Raw genomic sequence first — 17,444 nt, forward strand, 5'->3', positions numbered from 1 at the left:
GGGGAGCTCAGGGCTGGACTTGCCAGGTTGTGAAGTCTAGGGTTCGGAATAGTAAGCAGGGGTGTGCAGGTCGGGATTGAGGGGCATCGGCAGAGCTGAATGTGGGAGCCTATGGCTGGGAACAGAAGAGGATGCTACGGATCAGGACTGAGGGCCGCTGGCAGGGGTGAGCACGGGGCAGCCTAGAACAGGAGCAAAGGGTGCTGGAGGCCAGGCCTGGCAGGGGGTGAGTATCTATACACGGGACACGAGGCATGGGGCTCCAAGGCCCTGCGATACCACAGTACCCAGCAGCCTCGTACATAGGAGATCTCCCCGCCCCCCAAGCGCACCCTCATCTGGACACCTGTACCTTTGCAGCTCTCCTCCACCTTCTCGTATCCCGCCCGACACAGGCACTGCCCAATGGGCACCAGCCATTCCCCGTCCGAGTTGCAATGCATGCTGGGCTCCTCGCTGGCCACCGCGTCCTCCACGCACGTGCCCCTGACCTTGGCCAGGGCCTGCGAGTCGGCACCGGCGATGGTCTCGGGGAAGAGCGCCATGTTCCGCAGCACACCGGGGCACTTCTTGTAGTAGATGCGGACGGAGAGCAGGGCCACGCAGGCCCCAATGTCCTGGAAGGCCAGGTAGAAGCCCTTGCGGCTCAGTGGCCCCACCGTGCGCACCTCCACGTTGAGCTTGACGTTGCGGGAGGCGAAGTCTTCGCGCACCGTGATCTCGTCGGGCGCGATGGTGTCGATCTTCGTGAACTGGCGCTTCTGGAAGTTGGTGCCGTAGTCCACGTCCGACTCGGCGTAGTACAGGTTGAAGGTCTCTTTGCAGGAGTTGGCCCCGCCTGGGAAGCTGTTGCAGTCCCGGACCGTGAACTTCAGCTCGATGAAGATGCGCTTGGCCTCGCTGCGGTAGATCCAGTTGGTCCGCAGCCAGTTGTCCTGGTCGCCTTCCATCACGTTGCAGACCGAGTAGATGTAGATGAGGGATTCGTTCATGACGTTCTGGAGGAGATCCCACTGCCCAGGGGAGACGAGGTGTTAAAGGAGAGCAAAATGGGCTGCCGGGAATGAAGCCTAGGCACTGCCAGCCTGGCTCCCCTCTTGGATGGTCAGAAGGTGCAAGAAACCCTGCAGGGCCCCTGGTTACGTTTCTTCCTGAACTCCTCAGCTGGAGGTTGGCTCATGCCCTGAAGCAGGGAGCTGGGAACTGCCGAACCCAGCAGCTACCTCGGCTCTGCCCTGCAACCAAAGGCAGCCACGGGCAGTTTGATCCCAATACCACTCAGCGTGCTCGCCCTCCGCCCGCTCCCTCCGCTGCCTATAGCCTAGCCTCCTCCAGACACGCTGCCTTTGTCCAGGGATGGCTATTGACCCTCGACCCTCCAGTGCGCTCATCAAGTCAAGAGACCAACCTTCGTTTTACAGATGGAGAAACTGAGGCATGTGGCGTTTCAGGCCCAACATTATTAAGGGGCCTCTGATTCTGGGTGCCCAACACAAGCCTGCAAAGTGCAAACACAGAGCTCGGACCACGCTGCCCACTCCCGGCTATAGCCAGGGCTGTCGACCGGTTCTCACCCCAGCCAACGCGGGGCCCTACTTCCAAATTATTCCACATGCGGGAAATTATATTAAATCTCATCCCATTCCTGGGAAGCCTGGCCAGCCAAGGACACTCTGACTCACAGTTTTCCTTGACATCAATGGACAGGGCCTCCCGGGGTGGGGGGGCAAGTGGGGCAATTTGCCCCAGGCCAAACAGGGGCCCTGCGAGCCCTGACCCGGCGGTGGTCTGGGTCTTTGGTGGCGGGGGGCCCTTCAGTCGCTCCGGGTCTTTGGTGGCATTTCGGTGGCAGGGGGCCCAAAAGTGCACCGCACCTCCCCCGCTTTTCCCTGGCCCCTTGAATCCTCTGGGCGGCCCTGTCAGTGGGTATCTTTCCACAGGGAGCCAGATCGGGCTGCCAGCATGGCTGGGGCGGAGGCTGTGTCTGGGAGAGCCAGGCAGGACTGGGACTGCGGTTGGAGCCAGCCAGGTTCCACCTGGCCCTTGGAAATGGCAAACCCAGGGGATTAACTTGTCAGCGGATGGCAGAACACACCGGCCAATTAACCTCCTGACATGGCCCACGGGAGGGCAGGAGATAGGAAACCTGCCAGGAGAGACCAAAACAAATAGTCGCTTGGGTTGGAGCGGGGGGAGGAAGAGGAAGGGGCAGCCAGCCTGGGGGTCTCCACACTGCTGCAAACCAGGGACATCTGATCCCACACGGCAGCCCCCCGGCCTCCTCGCCCCCTGCCCACCCCATGCGACTCCCCCAGGGGCTGCAATGTTTCCCGGCAGTCTGGCAGAGCCGGAGAAGAGATTCCCCCACGACCGAATGTTCAGAGTGTGTTGAGAGCTCCAGCCGCCCTCCGGCCATCCCCAAAGCACCGGTCTGCTATGCTGGCCCCCTGGTGCCGAAGCCACTCACTCCTGCAGCCCCACTGCAGACCTGCCCCTGCTATTCCACCCTTGGGCCTCCCCACAGAGCTCTACTGATGCGCTGTGGCAATCAAGGGATGGGCACCGCCTGTGTCCTCCGCCTCCCAATGGACATCGAAGTGAATTCTCCTCTCGCTAATCCCAGGGTGAATTAGGAGCGGATCTATGGAGTGAGCCTCTCCCCTTTCTCCCCCCCGCCCCAAGAGCTCCCACCAAGCACTAGGGATTCAGACTTACCCCCTTCCCATAAGGATGGGTCAGCCAGCCGAGCTCCCCGTGGGCCTTGGCAAAATCCAGCAGGACGACTGAAAGGGAAAGCAAACGAACAGTTAGACCAGGGGAAGAGGAATATACAACGCGGGAGCAGGCACCTCATCCCGCCGACAGACAATCAGGTGCCTGGTGCGTGCACCAAGCCCAGCCGTGGGGGCAAAAGCCCCCCCCCCCCCAAATCAGAACCCTCCGCTCGCGCACACTGGCACGCGTAGCACTTTGCACAGGTGTGAGCGAGGGTGCAAGGCCAGGGGCTGGTTTCGTTCACGCCCTATTTAATGTCAACACCTGCTCTGCAGTGGGGAGAAAACCCCTCTGTGTTAAAGATCCAGCAGCCACGCTCCCCTCGAAGCTCTGGCTCTGCCCCACTGTGTGACCAAAGAGCCCCCCTGCCGAGACTGGGTGTCAAAGGCCCGACGGGCCCCGTACTGCACAGAGGCAGCAGCTTTTCTTTTAAACAAACCTCTTGCACCTCCTGTGGGCACCACAAGGGACCATAAAGGGCCCAGCCCCATGGCTTGGCTCAGCCCTTGCCCCGACGAGCACTCAGCTCCCTGCTCTGGCTAGGCCGAGAGGCCGATGGTGGCTTATGAAATCCGGGTGGCCCTGCAGCTCAGCACAGAGCCGGAGCAGGACAGCTCTGCCCAGGAGTAACCTCTCAACACAGCCACTCGCTTCCTATGGCTTTGGTCTCTACTCTCCCCTACCCCTTTGTGCCGGGTCCACAAAGCCGCAGGGGCTGCAGCAGCATCATACCCCCGGTGCTGGGCAGTCACCATCGGGGTGGAGACACCAGCGCTCTTATCGCACGCTTATCTCCGGGCTGCTTTTTATTTGCCCTCATTCCTCATATTTGAGCAGCTGACTAATGAGACAGAGGCTTTATATTTAGGAAGAGGGCGGCAGCCGGAGGGGAAAGGGCAGAGGATCCAAAGGTGCAGGAGGGAGGTTCTGGCAAAGATCAGGCCGGCCCAGCTCTGCTCATGGCTAAGAGGAAGCCAGGTTGGGTCAGACAATAGGGCCAAATCATCCCTGGCGTAACCCCAGTGAAGTCAATGGCGTTATGCCAGAGATGAATCTGCGCTAGCTGGGATAAGGATTATGAGGTTATCAGCCCTCATGCTTCAGGGCACCAGCTCAGCGGTGGTCAGGCAGGAATCCCCCCCCCCCCCCATCACTGCAGTAGCAGGTCTGATGCCTTTCTCGGAAGCATGCAGCTTCGGAGACAGGATACCAGGCAGGATGCCCCTTTGCTCTGCTAACTCCTGTGCTGGCAGCATCTGATTCAGCCCTTCCCGCTGCACGCCCCGTCCCCGACTCACTGGTGCTTCACCCAAACAGATATGATCCCTGTCACCTCTGGGGTTTTCCTCTTTAGTGCTCCCATTCTCCAGAGTTTTTTCCACAGTGTGAGAAGGAGCCGCGGTGCTGGAGGAACGAAATCTCTTCCAGACGCCGGTTTGGATCCAGTGGCTGCTCACAGCTGCCAAGGCTGCAAACCGTTCATTACCATTTCGCTGCAACTTGCAAACCAGCCCTTCTGCCTCCAAGGGGGCTTGGAACGGGGTGGGGAGAAGGGGGTGGGGAGTGTCTGTCTCCATTCTCTGGGTCTCAGCACATGGACTGGGCTAGGATTGCTGGAGGAAGCCTCACCCCACTCTTTCTGCTCTCGCTTATTCTCTGACTTGCAGCGCTGTAACCCTATTGCCGTCCTGCATTACATCGCTGGGAATGAGAGCAGAATCAGTCCCAGGAGCCAGGCCTTGCTTGATGATATCTGTGCCTGGAAAAAGGGCTGGGGTGGGGAGCGGGTAACCCTCATTTTCCTAGCTCTAGCTCCCAAACAACCATTGCTGTAACCACAAGACCCTCTCGTCTTCACATACCATATCGCCAACCTGTGTAACTCACCACTGCAGGATTTCTAAGCATTTCCGCAGCCTCATCGCTCTAAGTACCTCCTAATTCATTCCCAATAGATTTACCCCCATAACCCTCTGAGTGTGATTAGGGGTATGTGATTAGCTTAACTCTAAAGTGGGGAAACTGAGGCTCAGAAGGAGTAAGCAAGTTGCCTAAGATCACCCAGGGAGCCTGTGGAAAAGCTGGGGCCAGAAGCCAGCCCTCCTGAGTCTCAGCCCAGGGCTCTCACCACAAGGCCATCCTTCCTCATCAAGGCAAACATTGCGGTTGGGAGTCTTTGAGAGGACAAGTCTATTTTGCAACCGCAAGCAAAAACTGGAGCCGTGCAAAGCAAAGGTAATGACAACAAGGCAGATCATGGCACAAGGGTCAGGAAAGAAACACAGCCCTAATCCCAACCGTCAGAGCCCTGTACCATTGCATAGGCACATAAACACAGGGACCCTCCGGCACTGGCCACTGTTGGCCTTGACTGGCCAGCGATCGGATCTGCCATGGCAAGCCCCTGTCCTCAGCCAGCCAAACCCTCCTAAGACATGTTCAGACATGCCGGGGCCAGAGCCTCCCGTCCCCATCAGCGCAGGGGCGGAGGCTGGGACCTGCCAAAGGATCAGATGGGTTTGAAAAGAGGAAGGAAAGAAGGAAAGAAAAACAAATAACCCAGAGCCGCATGACAGAGGCAGTGAAATCAAAGGGCGAGCGGCCCAGGCCTGAGCGGAAGCAATTAGCCAGCCCATCAGGGCCCTGCCAAGCCCCAGTGAATCAGCCAGCCAGGAATGTGTTAGCATCAGGGATCTCTGAGCGAGTGGTGGAGGGCATCGGCCAGACCAGAGGCACACGAACCCCATGGGCTCCTGGCTCGGGCCGTTACAAAGCCCAGGATTCAGGCTGGGGAAGGGGCTCGACTCTCCCCCCTCAGATCTGTGCGAGCTAGGGGCAGCCTGGATGGAGTCAGGGGGAGGAATGCTGCAGCCGGGACACCGAGGGGCCCCAGGCCGCGTGGGACGGGCTGCAGTGCCCAGGCTCACCCCGCTGTGTTCTAACTCATTGCTCTGGAGCGGGCTGGGGAAATCTCTTCATGGTGATTCTCCCAGGGCAGCAGAGCTGGCTCCACACCCTCCCTCCCTCTATAAACCAGCACTGGCCAGATCCCCCTGCTCCAGCCCGCCAGCTTCCCTTAAAGAAACACGCCCCCCCTTGCCAGCCCCACCAGCTGGGCATGAGAAACAGCAGGGCCTCTGCTCCTCTCAAAGGACCTGCAGTTCCTGCTACCCACCAGCCGGCTTCTGGGGAGGAAAGAGCTGGGCTCTGCCTGCTGCATGGGGGTGCTCCCTGCCGCCACATCTCGGGGAGGAGCTACAAGGCACTAGTCCTGCAGCTGGTCTGGCTCAGCTGACTCAGGCTGTACAATTGCAGTGTAGACGCCCAGGCTCAAAGGTCTCTGAGGCCAGGCACCAGGCTGAGCCGGAACGTCTACACTGCAGTTTTAGAGCCCTGCAGCCTGAGGCAGCTGACCCGGGCTGCGAGACCGGTGGCGGCATTTTCTCACCATGCAGATATACCCTCCGAGCTGACCAGATGGCGCCTGGGTGGGGCTGGACTGCAGGAGGACCATGCCCTGCACCCCAGAGGGTCCCTAAGCCCCATTGCATCCCCCACACATGACCCAGCTTGGGCCCCCCTTTTCCAACAAGCCCTTGCATTTCGACTCTCACCGAAGGTGGCTCCAGACCCCATTTTGCCTTCACAGTTTCCCACTTATACCCAGCCAAGCGCCCCTCTGCGCTGCCTGCGGTGGTGCGGCTAAGGGCGGGTTTCTGGACTGGGGCAAGTGCAGGGTGGATCCGTGGGGCAAACTGGCTCTGGGAAGCAGGCTGGGCAGCGAAGCCCCTTTGGTTCTGTGGATCCATCATTTGCTACCTGGCTTTGGGCCCAGACCAGTTCTAGGACTGGAAATGCCTTTAATCGGGGGGGGGGGGGGGGAATGAACCCGTGGCTAAGAAGAACCCCAGCAGGGAGCTTGGGGGTGGGGTTCAGGCCCACCCGGCTAACCTGGGGCAGCCTAGCTCCACAGGCTCTCTCCCACGCCCCCCCGCCACCTCTTTGATCCAGGTGCCAGCATCCCCTCTCTGTGCAGGGATAAAGGACATGGGAGACTAGTGCTGCGGGTCCGATCTGAACACACTCCCGGACACAGGAGGTGTCTTCCCAGTTCTCCTGCACCCTCAAACCCCCTCCTCCCCTGTGGCAGTGAGGCAAAGCACAGCCGGGATCTTGCACAGCGGCAGCGAGCTGAGTTTGAGAGTTCTCAGCCTGAGCATCTGTCCCACCCCCCTGCATACTGGCTAGCAGCAGAGGCGAGCCCCTGGCCCACGCAGGGAGAGGGCGCTCCCTCCTGCTCCATCAGCAGGTTGCACCTGGCAAGTTACAGCAGGTTTTGAAAGACCAGCCAAGGAGTTAAAGCCACGCTGATGACTGGTGTTGTACAGGGGCTTTCTCCGAGCTCCCGTGCGCCTGGGATGGGGCGGGTCTCGTGAGCTACGCACCTGAGCCGAGTGGCTTTGGGAGGAGAATTTAGCAGCCCAGGCACAGGAGGGCCTGTGATAAACCCAAAGAGGATTCATCCTTGAGGCTGCCAGCTACAGACAGACACTGGGGCTCCCTCTGGCCCCCACACTAATTAACACAGCCTGTGCCACCTAACGTCACCACCCAGCGTCTCCCTACATCCCAATCTGCACTCCTGGAAGGGGCTGGCTATTGCTTAACCTAACAAGGTCCCTACCACCCTCCCCTTGCAGCACATGGAGGTGACCCATCCTAGCATCCTGTTTCCCAGCCTGACCCGCTCAGCATTGCTACATCGCGTGCTGGGACCTGCCCCTCCACCAGCCATGCCTCCACATTAAAGATGAGGGTGGCAGCAATCCGCAGGCAAACCAGGTGTGGTGCACAGGCTCCTGGCGAGTCACCAGTGAGGCCCAGGAACCCCCAGCCGTGAGCTCAGAAACCAGGCTGTGCAGGGAGTCGACACCTCACCAGGGATCTCACTCAGGCCCTTCATTTCCTCTCTCGTGGCTACAGGCCGACTGCCAGCTGCGACCCGTCTCTGCCACTGCCCAGCTAACGCAACTGGCTTATTTATACGCAAAGGTGGGTTCAGCTGGTTTCCATCCCTGTCATTCCACGGCACCTGGTGGTGCTGCTTCCTCTGCTTTCTTCACCCATTTATCTCCCCCCCCCCCCCCGCCCTCTGGCGCTTTGCAAAGATTCATCGGAATCTCCCAGAACTATCACCCTGGTTGTAGCTGACAGAACAGCTGCAGGGCTGATCGCTCCCCAACACCTCCACTGGGGAAACTGAGGCAGAGAGCGAGGCAGTGACATGCACAGTGAATCTGTGGCAGAGCCTGGAACCCGGATCTCTTGACTCACACAGCCGCAGCCTTTGCAACCACCGGTTTCAGCCCCAGTTTAAATCCCATTTGACTTTGGGGGCATTGAGGCCCTGATCCCCAAAAGGATACCTTCGAGGATCTGTGCTTACTGCTTTCCAGGACTTCAGCATGTGCTTAAGGGCTGTGCTGGATCGGGGCCTCAGTGAGCAAAGCTCCTGTGTCTGCCATGAGTGTGTAACTTTAACTATCTCCCCCTCCAACCTATTCGGGAGGCGATGTGAATAATACAAACATCTCACCGAGCTTGGCCACCAAAGCAGCCCCACCTCGGAGGTTTTATTTAACTGTTTTACACAAGGGGGAGGGGGAACCCCAATCACAGTCTGTCTGTCTGTCTGCTTGTGCTGTCACACAGGCAAAGCTTTCCCAGGCTGGAAGAGATTCTCCTCCTTGCCTCCACCCCATTTTAATTCTTTTCTCCCTTCACTTTTCAGTGCCGTGTTTAATCTGTTTGAACTGGCTACTAAAAACATTAAATCAACAAAGAAAAAATCTTATTTGAGAAGTGAAGCGATTTGCTCAAGAACACAAAGGTCAATAAAAGGGGACCCGCCCGCCCCCGCATGCGTTGCCCCACCAAGAACACCTGAGACCTGTTCTACACTATAGCTTCTCTCTTTGGTGGAGAATTACCTAGCCTACGCTAGCCCAAGCAGGGCATCCTTGAGAGGGTTGTCAGAGCAGGGATTAGATCTCCAGTTTTGCAGATCCGTATTCAGACCCTAAGAGCATCCTAACTGTAATAATAGGGCTCTGGACTAACGGCAAAGATCTCCGCTGGCCCCTCAGCTGCGGACTTCATCTAGCATGTTTTGCGCTCCCGACATGTGGAGGAACTCCAGGTTTCTTCCCTAATGCAGAATCGTTACTCTTCAGAGAAACAGAATAGTAATGTCAAGATCAGTCATGCAGCTCGGAAGGGAGAATTTCACCCTTGAATATACTTCGAAGGTTATAGCCCGAGGACTGATGTAAAGCACGTTTTCTTAAAGCAGCTGATTTTGCTGGTCTATTGCAGCATAAAAAGCATAAAAATAGACCTGGGGAGTTCACCAAGTAACGAGCCCTCTTCTCATTCCACAGCAACGTTAATTGGAAACTGCAATTTGGCAAGCGATTAGTCCACATTAGACACCAATTACTTTTGGCACTTGGAAAACAACAAAGGCAAATGTTAATCTGAAAAACTGCACAACCCTCCAGCGGCTCCTTCTCACGGGAGCTAATGAAGCTGCCCAGGGAAGCTGTGGTAGCGATGCCTGGTTTTAAGGATGGTCTAATAGCCAACGTGGCTGCTAGTTGCGGGTGGCCAACCTGAGAGGCAGCAATATCAATTCTCGGGCACCCACAAAACGAGCTCCCATGCTGAGCACTTAAAAATCCAAGCACCCCAAATTAGCAGCTGCTGTTAAATTGTTGGGGGGGGTTTGAGGGGAGGATGGTGCCTTAAATCACTATTTACGCAATAGATTCTTATGCTTCTTTCTGAGCAATTACAGCCCATCTGCCCAAGTGTGCATATTATTCCAAATTCCTCCATGCCTAAGCCACATTCAGCTTGCTTTTTTAAAAGAAATCAGTCGGACCAAAACCATCCTGGTGTCCTGTGCCAGCACCTAGGGTTTGGATGGCTTTACAATACTTTTTTTTTTTTAAAGATACACACACAAAATTTCAGAGTTCGATCTAATGGTTTTTCTAATAGCTTCTTTGAATGGAAGATGGGTCCAGACACACATCCTCCGTCCCAACATTCAGCTCTAGGTGGGAACTTTGCAGATAGCCCCGGAGCTCTATAAGGGAGAGGACTCAGACGCCAGGTTGGCACAGCCCTGTGCTTTGGGAAAGTTCTGAGCTGAATCTGGAGCCGATCAAAATTTGGGAGCCATCCCGGGGGCCTCCAAGCAGCATGCCTGAGTTGCTCTCTGGACCTAAGCCACGGCTCAAAGCCAGAGGGAGTCTGACCACTGCGCAGATCAGTTACTGACCCCTGCGAGCTTGTCTGCACACTGGTTGTTTGGTAGCAATCTGAGGACTATATCAGTCTAGAAACAGATCTCGTTAAAGCCATACATGGATGCACAGTTATACCAGCATAAAGGTGCGTCTGCTCAGTCAGGACACAGAAAGAAGACAATCCCCAGAAGCACCCTTGTCCTGGTCATTGTAATCACTCAGCACGAAGGGGTGAGTGAAGGATGGGTAAAGTTTATTTGATTTCTAAACAACTCTTAATATTGTCCTAACTATTCCAGGCAGGAACTCTGCTTCAACCTGCTTTGATTTTTCTCCCAGGGCAGCAATCCCCAGGAGTGTAGGTGAAATCTTAGAACGCTGGGAATGTTTCAGACATGGGCCTGAACCCAAAAGCCTAGATCCAAACTCTGGAAAAGCTTTGCGTTGGACCTCGGCCCCGCCTGGCTGGAAGCATGACATGGTAAAAGTACGTTTGGAATTTGGGACCAATTTTCCTCTGCCCCCTGTCCCCCCAAGTTGAATTTAACAATTCTGTCTTCCTAACGCTAAAGGCCAGAGTCAATCTGGAACAGCTTTACCAGAAATCAGCGGGGTAAATTCAGATTTATTCTGCGGTCACTGAAAGCAGAATTCGGGCCCCTCTCTGATATCTCATGGGTGTGGCTGGGAGGGGGGGTTTCTAAATCAGGAGAAAGACCACTCCTGCAATTTACATTTTCACAAAAGCAGCATTCAGGCAACACCTCAATAATGTCTCTCAATTAACAATGGGCAGAACTGCATGTAAAGAAGGAATCTCCTGCACAAAATGAGGAAAGACCCCCCCCACCCTTTAATGGTTCACACCATGCAACGCAACACCTCCCCAGTGAGTCACCCCCTCCCCCTCCTGCCTGGCCCTGCCATGGGCCTGTGGGGCCCTGTCCCAGTTGGGGCGAGCCAGGCGGTTGTGTAACCGGGGTGTCACTGCTCGCACTTCCAGGCCAAGCGTGACATCGCCCTGAATCAGCCACCCTGGGCCGACGTGGGGCAATAGCGACTTCTCCGGGGGGGAGGCGGCTTCCAAAGCCTTGGAGCAGGCAGAAGGGTCCCCCTCGCCTTCCCCCAGGTATCTGAAGCCGGGGAAAATCCATTCACCCGGGGCGATTTTCTCCCACCTACCCCCGGCAGCAGGTTCCTCCAGCTAACAAACCTCCCACGCGTGACGCTTCCCAGACCCCGCTGGCCGAAATGTGCCTCCTCGCTAATCGCCGCTCGTAGTCAATCGGCCAAGGTCCGCGCCGGGTCCGAGTGCGCCTCTGGATCCGGAGTCACACCCAACCCCAGCAAATCCCACGCGTCGCTAAACCAACCTGTCTGTGAGCCGGCGAGGTGCCGGCGGGACTTTGCCCTGCAAATCTTCTCCGCGGCGCGTTGTTCTTTCGGGCACCTCTGGATTCCGCTCCGGCCAAGCCAGCTCCTGCCCCCCACTCACCCCCGGGGCCACAGCCCCCTCTCCTCGGTTCTCAGCCCCTCTCCCCCCCCCACGCGCACGTGTCGCGGGCCCCACGCGAGGAGATCGGCAGCGGCGCAGCGCGAAGCAAAGGCAGGGAAAGACCCTCACTTCTCCCCGCTCCCCCCCGCCCAGAAAGGGGCGCCGAGTTCCCAGGGGCCGCCCGGACGGGGGGACCCCGCACGTCAATTGCATCTGGCAGAACCAGGCTTAAACCCCCCGGGCAAAGCCTAGTTTTTACCTTCTTTGGCCCGGGAGCTGAGCAGGGCGCCGGGGAGCAGCAGGAGGGCGAAGTAGAGGGGCGCCTGGGCCCAGCCGCTTTCCATGGTTCTGGCCTTGGGCCCTCCTGCCGGAGAGGATGAAACGATCCGAGTCTCTGCGGCGGCGGCGGCTGCGCCCGCTGGTGCCTTATCTGCGCCCTCCTGCCATGAACAACTTACTGGGAGTTTGTGGGAAACTTCAGTCCTGTTCATTCATGCCCCGAGCTGATGTCATCCAGGCCACGCCCTGAGGAATGCCTTAAAGAGACAGCGCACCAGCATGCGCGGCAAAGGGGTCTCCTCTGCCCCAGCATGTGTGACCCCGGCGCTTTGATCTTTTATCACCCCTCATCCCGGTGCTATCCTGTTCACCCCATGGGGGGGGGATCCTCCTACCGGGCAGCAAAGCTTCACGCAGGGGCATATGGTAAATCCTTGGGAACAGAGCAAGATGAGAAACGCTGCCCACCCCACCTCTTGCTCAGGGACAAGGACACATTTGGGTGTTAAAGTCGAATGTATTTAAGAGATCTCGCACCCATTTGCAGCTGGACTCCTGGTACACACACAGAAATATCCTCCCTGTCCTCCCACTACCGCCAGACCCTCTCCCCCACCCCCACCACACACACACACAGAGGGTTTAGTTCAAAGGAGACAAATAATTGGTAGGAAATGTCCTTGTAATATCTCAATCCTCCAGCAATGGTTCCACACTCCCTCGATGTAATTCACACTGATACACTGAGATACTGACTTTCTTTTCACCTGCTCAGAACTTTTTATTTTTTTAATGTCCTCAGCAGGGTAAGATCTTTTTTTTTGTAATGCCTGCAGTAGAACTTGCACTAAGGCCTGGATTTCCAAAACTGCCTGCTCCGTTACTGAGAGTCAGAACCCAATCTGTAGATGCGCTCAGCACGTTGGGGGCAGAGAGGTTTTTAAAATCTGGTTCCCGTTCTGGGTGCAGAGCACTCGAAACGCTGGCCCCAAGCGCTTTAGAGAGATCACTCCACGTGCTGCTCTCTGAACGCCATGCATCATGGTGAGCCCTCCAAAGCATCCTGAAAATTCCACTGAAATTCTGTTTGACCCAGTCATCGGCGTCTCACCCTACGGCAGGCAGTGAAGCACCGCTGGAGTAAAGCCAGAGGGCGAGCAGGCCCTGACTTCTCTGGGGAGGCTGATTTTTGTGTGATTGATGCCAGTGGTTCCACAGACACTGGTGTGATGGCTGAGGAATCATAGAATAATCAAGGTTGAAAGGGACCTCAGGAAGCATCTAGTCCAGCCCCCTGCTCAAAGCAGGACCAATCCCCAGACAGATTTTTCCCCAGATCCCTAAATGGCCCCCTCAAGGATTGAACTCACAACCCTGGGTTTAGCAGGCCAATGCTCAAACCACTGAGCTACTCAAGACATGTCACGTGGGGGTCTGCCGGGGCTCCCTCTTTGGCTGGCTTCGCACAAGGTGTTGGCTAGAGCGGAGTTAGTCCTACTGTCAGCTTTAAGCCCGGAATTAGTTGTGCAAAGATCCAGGGGGCTGTTCACATGCTTGGCCATGTTCTTGAGCACTGGGACCAGCAGGTGATGTGAGATCAGAATCGGTTCCCTCGCACTAGGACCTATCCTAGCAACACCCGGTACTGCAGGATCATTCCCTCCTACTGTATGTATTTGGGATTTTCTGTCGAGCCGATGTAGCCCCCCAGTCCTCCTGCACTCTGACCAGCTGAGAACAGCCCCCCAGGGACCCCTTCTGAACAGCCTTTACAAAGGGATGATTATAGGCAAGCCTTATAAAAATAATCGAAGGTGGTATTTATGCTGCCACCATAAACCCTAATGAAGAATGAGCTCTCCCGTAAAGTCCAGGGAAGGGCCTGAGGTGCTGAATGCCATTCCGAGCCGACAAAGCGCTCGTAAAACTCCAGCCTTAACCTCCTGTTTAGTGTATTGGGAAGTGTAATGTGATGGCAACACCTTTCCGGGAGGCGTGAATTATGATAACGTCCCATGATCCCTTATCACGGGCTAGCCAAGCCTCCGAGTGGCTGCCTTGAACTCCTGGCTGCTGCAGGGACCGTCACCCCAGTGGGGTTTATTCAAGTGGAAAACATATTATGGCTTAGCCTGATCCTGCCGGCCTGGTTCTTGCAGGGAAGGCCCTGATCCCACCGCTTGATGCCTTCCTACTGACATCCCGAGGCTGTGTGTGGCAGCCTGCATACAACAATCACCAGGATTGGGGCCCATCAGGCTTCCACAGAGTTCCATGCATGCAAGTTTTGCAGGCTGTGCAGCCAAATCAATCACTGAAGGACATGACTTCCAGACTTGGAAATTAACCTGTGACTGCAGAGACCACCAGGAATTTTCCACTGCACACTCGCTCTGTTCCCTGCTGTTACCTTGTCCTCCCACCATTTCTGTTTTGTCTCGTTCCTGCACTGCGAGCTCTCGAGGGCAGGAACCGTCTTTGTGTTATTGGTAGCACAACTAGGCCTTGAGCCCTGTCTGAGGGCCCTAGATGCAACATACTAATAATAATTTGGGGGCAAGGATCTAGCCAGAATAACATAAAATCCCAGGGGAAAATCAAGTCTTCCATGTTTTATTTGAGGGATCACCCCAAGGGTTCAATCTGACAAGAAGAAAAGTTTTGAAATGTAGCCGGGAGTGGGGGGCTGCACTGAGGAATGAGGCTGCCCTGCATTCTGAACCGATCCTGTTTTCAAGCAATACCACAAATGGCTCAAAAATTTCAGGACCGTGGTTTGGTTCAGATGTCCCATGTTTTCATTGGGAACCAGGCGGTTTCATCTTGCATCACGTAATTGTCTAACGTGAAATTGCAACATTTTTTCAGCAACATTGTACAGGGGAAAAAATGTTGTGTCCCCTCTTATCTCCTTTCCAAAGCTGACATAGAGCAGCGTGGATCTGGTACAAAACTATGCACTATGTGGGTTGAATTCTGCCCTTGGTTAGACATGAGATGCTGCTCCACGGACTTCAGTGGGGACCAGATTTGTCCCTGCAAAGTGCTAAGCGAAGATCAATGAGGTTCAGGAACTAGACTTGTAGAGTATGATTCAGATCAGGACTGAGGTGCGCTGACAGCTCTCGGGAGGAGGAAACTCAGGACTGGACTAGCAGGGGCTGGAGGTCAGGATTGAGGGGCACCAGCAGAGATGTGTGTGGGGACCCCAGGACTGGAATCATAGAGGGGCTGCCGAACAGCGCTGAGGTGCAGTCCCAGGGTTGTGGGGCAGCTTGCCGAGCTGCAACAGTCTTGGGGTTCAGAAAGCTCCCAGTCCTTGAGGGAGGGAGTGTCATTTTTTACAGGACCTCGGTGTCATTCAATGGAATTCACCCTGCAGGGCAAGAGATCCTCTGCCGGATGAATAGGATGGTAAGACACCAGGATAGTACCTGCAGTATCCCTGGCTCCAGGGTTATTGGGCCCAGATGGAGAATGATTCCCCTGCTCCCCCGCTAGTGCTGGGATGGGGTGTAACCAGCGGGCCCGGCTGGCTCTGCTGACATCTCGGTGGGTGCAGCGGCTCATTGTACTGTGAGCTGCGTTTGAAGTCCCTGTGCAGAAAGTCCACATGTGGTAATTGAGTGCTGCTCTTTCTCTCCCCTCATGCAATCTGCTGCCTGCTCCGGTTGCTTTCAGGGTGACGTCCTGCCCGGATCGGTCACATTTCATGGTAGCCTTTGAAGTCGATTCCTGCAAAATCCTACCCATTAGTCAGCCAGTGTAACTGTACCTCCCGCCTGCCTGGGGTTTGCCAGCCACACCTTGCTCTCCGGGTTCGGTGCCAGAGGCTCCTCAGCTGTTTACCGGGTCTCGTGCTATTTTTGGTTTGGAATTCCAGGGTTCATTTCTCTTGCCCAGCTAGGTGAGGAAGGGACCAAGTTAGAGCCAAGTGCCATGGGAGCTTCTCCCCCACACCTCTGCCATTGCCCAGCTAGTCGAGCCTGCCTCGACCTAGTCCTGCCAATGCCTCTCTCTATTTCTGACCAGCAGCGTCCTCTGCTTTGCTGGCCCCAACAGTTTATCTGCCGCACCTCAGTCCTTCTCTGCAACATCCCCTGATGGTCCGGTCCTGCCTTCCCACCCGGTGCCTTCCCAGGTCCTAGCGGCTCTGCCGAGGTCTTTGACCTTGACCTGCTGCTCCCTGTGCGATTCCCATCCTGGGCTCTGGACCTATGCCAGGGTTGCCTGCTCCAATGATTTTAGGGCAAGTCTTGCGGTATTTGGTGCATTTGTTAAAACCCCAGCTCCTGCGTTCATGTGACAGCTTTCACTGTAAAAAGACAGCAGAGTGCAGGGAGGAAAGAGTTAAACAGGACCTGGGCCACTGAGTCAGTTACATTTTATTCATTCAGCAAAAGGTTGATTGACAGTGCTACAGTCGAGACAGTATCCAATTGTGTCGCTCCATTTCCTCTCAATGGCAGGGGGCGTGGCCACAGAGGGGCGTGGCCAGGCAGGTACTTGGCACTCACCTGGCAGCTTTGGAGTGTGTTTTCCAAGTCCTGGACGCAGGGAAGGGCTGAGCCCTGGGGGCGCTGGAAACAGCCCCATTTCACCGGGGTTATCGGTTATCGCTGCACACAAGGGGCCATTCATGGGGATGCCCTCTTCAGCCTTTCACACCCTGAGAGGCTGGTGGGTAAACACGCCATGGACTTGTGACCCTGCTAAGTGGCAACTTATCTCGGGGCACGGATGAGCCCATTCTCCCTCCCCTTCCCCTTTCATCCTTCTAGCAAAACAATTTTTCCTGCCCTTTCCCAATCAGTTTTCCCAAGGACTCTGGTGCCAGGCCGGGAGCCTGTAGGAAACCTAGTGTGTGGGAAAGCCCAGGGCCCACAGGCGATCCCAGGGGGAGTTCAGCACAAGGGCAGGGATGAAAGCATCACCCTCGGGCCTATCATCAAAGGAGACCTCACCTCTCCATCCAGATCAACACAGCTGGGAGGTGGCAACATCTGTGAGCTTCTCGGGCAGGACAGCAAACCCTGTGCTTCTGCACTGGACCTAGGGTGGAACAGCAGGATGTGCTGATGGTGGGGGGCAAGGTAGGGCTTGAACCTTCAGCCCAGCAGCTCACTTCTGCACTGCTCCCAACAGAAACTGGGGTCAAGTCTCTGTCTCCTTGGCTCCCTGAGATGGGCAAAGCAAATCCCTCCTGTCACTAACTCAGCAGCGCCCCATCTGGCTGAGCCAAAGCACATCATGTTGGGACAACTTTCATCTGCTAGGGCAAGGCAGGTGCCACCAAGGCTGCAAATGTGGGGCTGAGGTAAGTTCTGTGGGGCTTCCACAGGAAAGTTCTCCTCCATTCCATAAAGTGCCCTGAGGGCTCCTGGTTTCCCCAAATCTCTGTCAAGACAATTCATTCGTTCTCCTCTTCTAATCATAGAATAGAATATCAGGGATGGAAGGGACCTCAGGAGGTATCTAGTCCAACCCCCTACTCAAAGCAAGACCAATCCCCAGACAGATTTTTGCCCCAGATCCCTAAGTGACCCCCTCAAGAATTGAACTCACACCCCTGGGTTTGGCAG

The 17,444-nt window shown here is 56.0% G+C and overlaps 1 protein-coding gene across 1 annotated transcript in view; it reads right to left on the reverse strand.

The window, feature by feature from the left end:
* Positions 1-12,020, reverse strand: part of EPHA2 (EPH receptor A2) — a 35,885-nt gene extending 23,865 nt beyond the window's left edge. The window contains exons 1-3 of the mRNA XM_030537722.1: positions 11,843-12,020; positions 2,716-2,783; positions 353-1,013 (exon numbers count right to left, since the gene is read on the reverse strand). Of these exons, the coding sequence (XP_030393582.1) occupies positions 353-1,013; positions 2,716-2,783; positions 11,843-11,927 (814 nt within the window). The 5' untranslated portion in view covers positions 11,928-12,020. The remainder of the gene's footprint in view (positions 1-352; positions 1,014-2,715; positions 2,784-11,842) is intronic.
* Positions 12,021-17,444: the final 5,424 nt, after the last annotated feature.

The sequence above is a fragment of the Gopherus evgoodei genome, chromosome 18, assembly GCF_007399415.2.
Source record: "Gopherus evgoodei ecotype Sinaloan lineage chromosome 18, rGopEvg1_v1.p, whole genome shotgun sequence".
Classification (NCBI taxonomy): domain Eukaryota; kingdom Metazoa; phylum Chordata; order Testudines; family Testudinidae; genus Gopherus; species Gopherus evgoodei.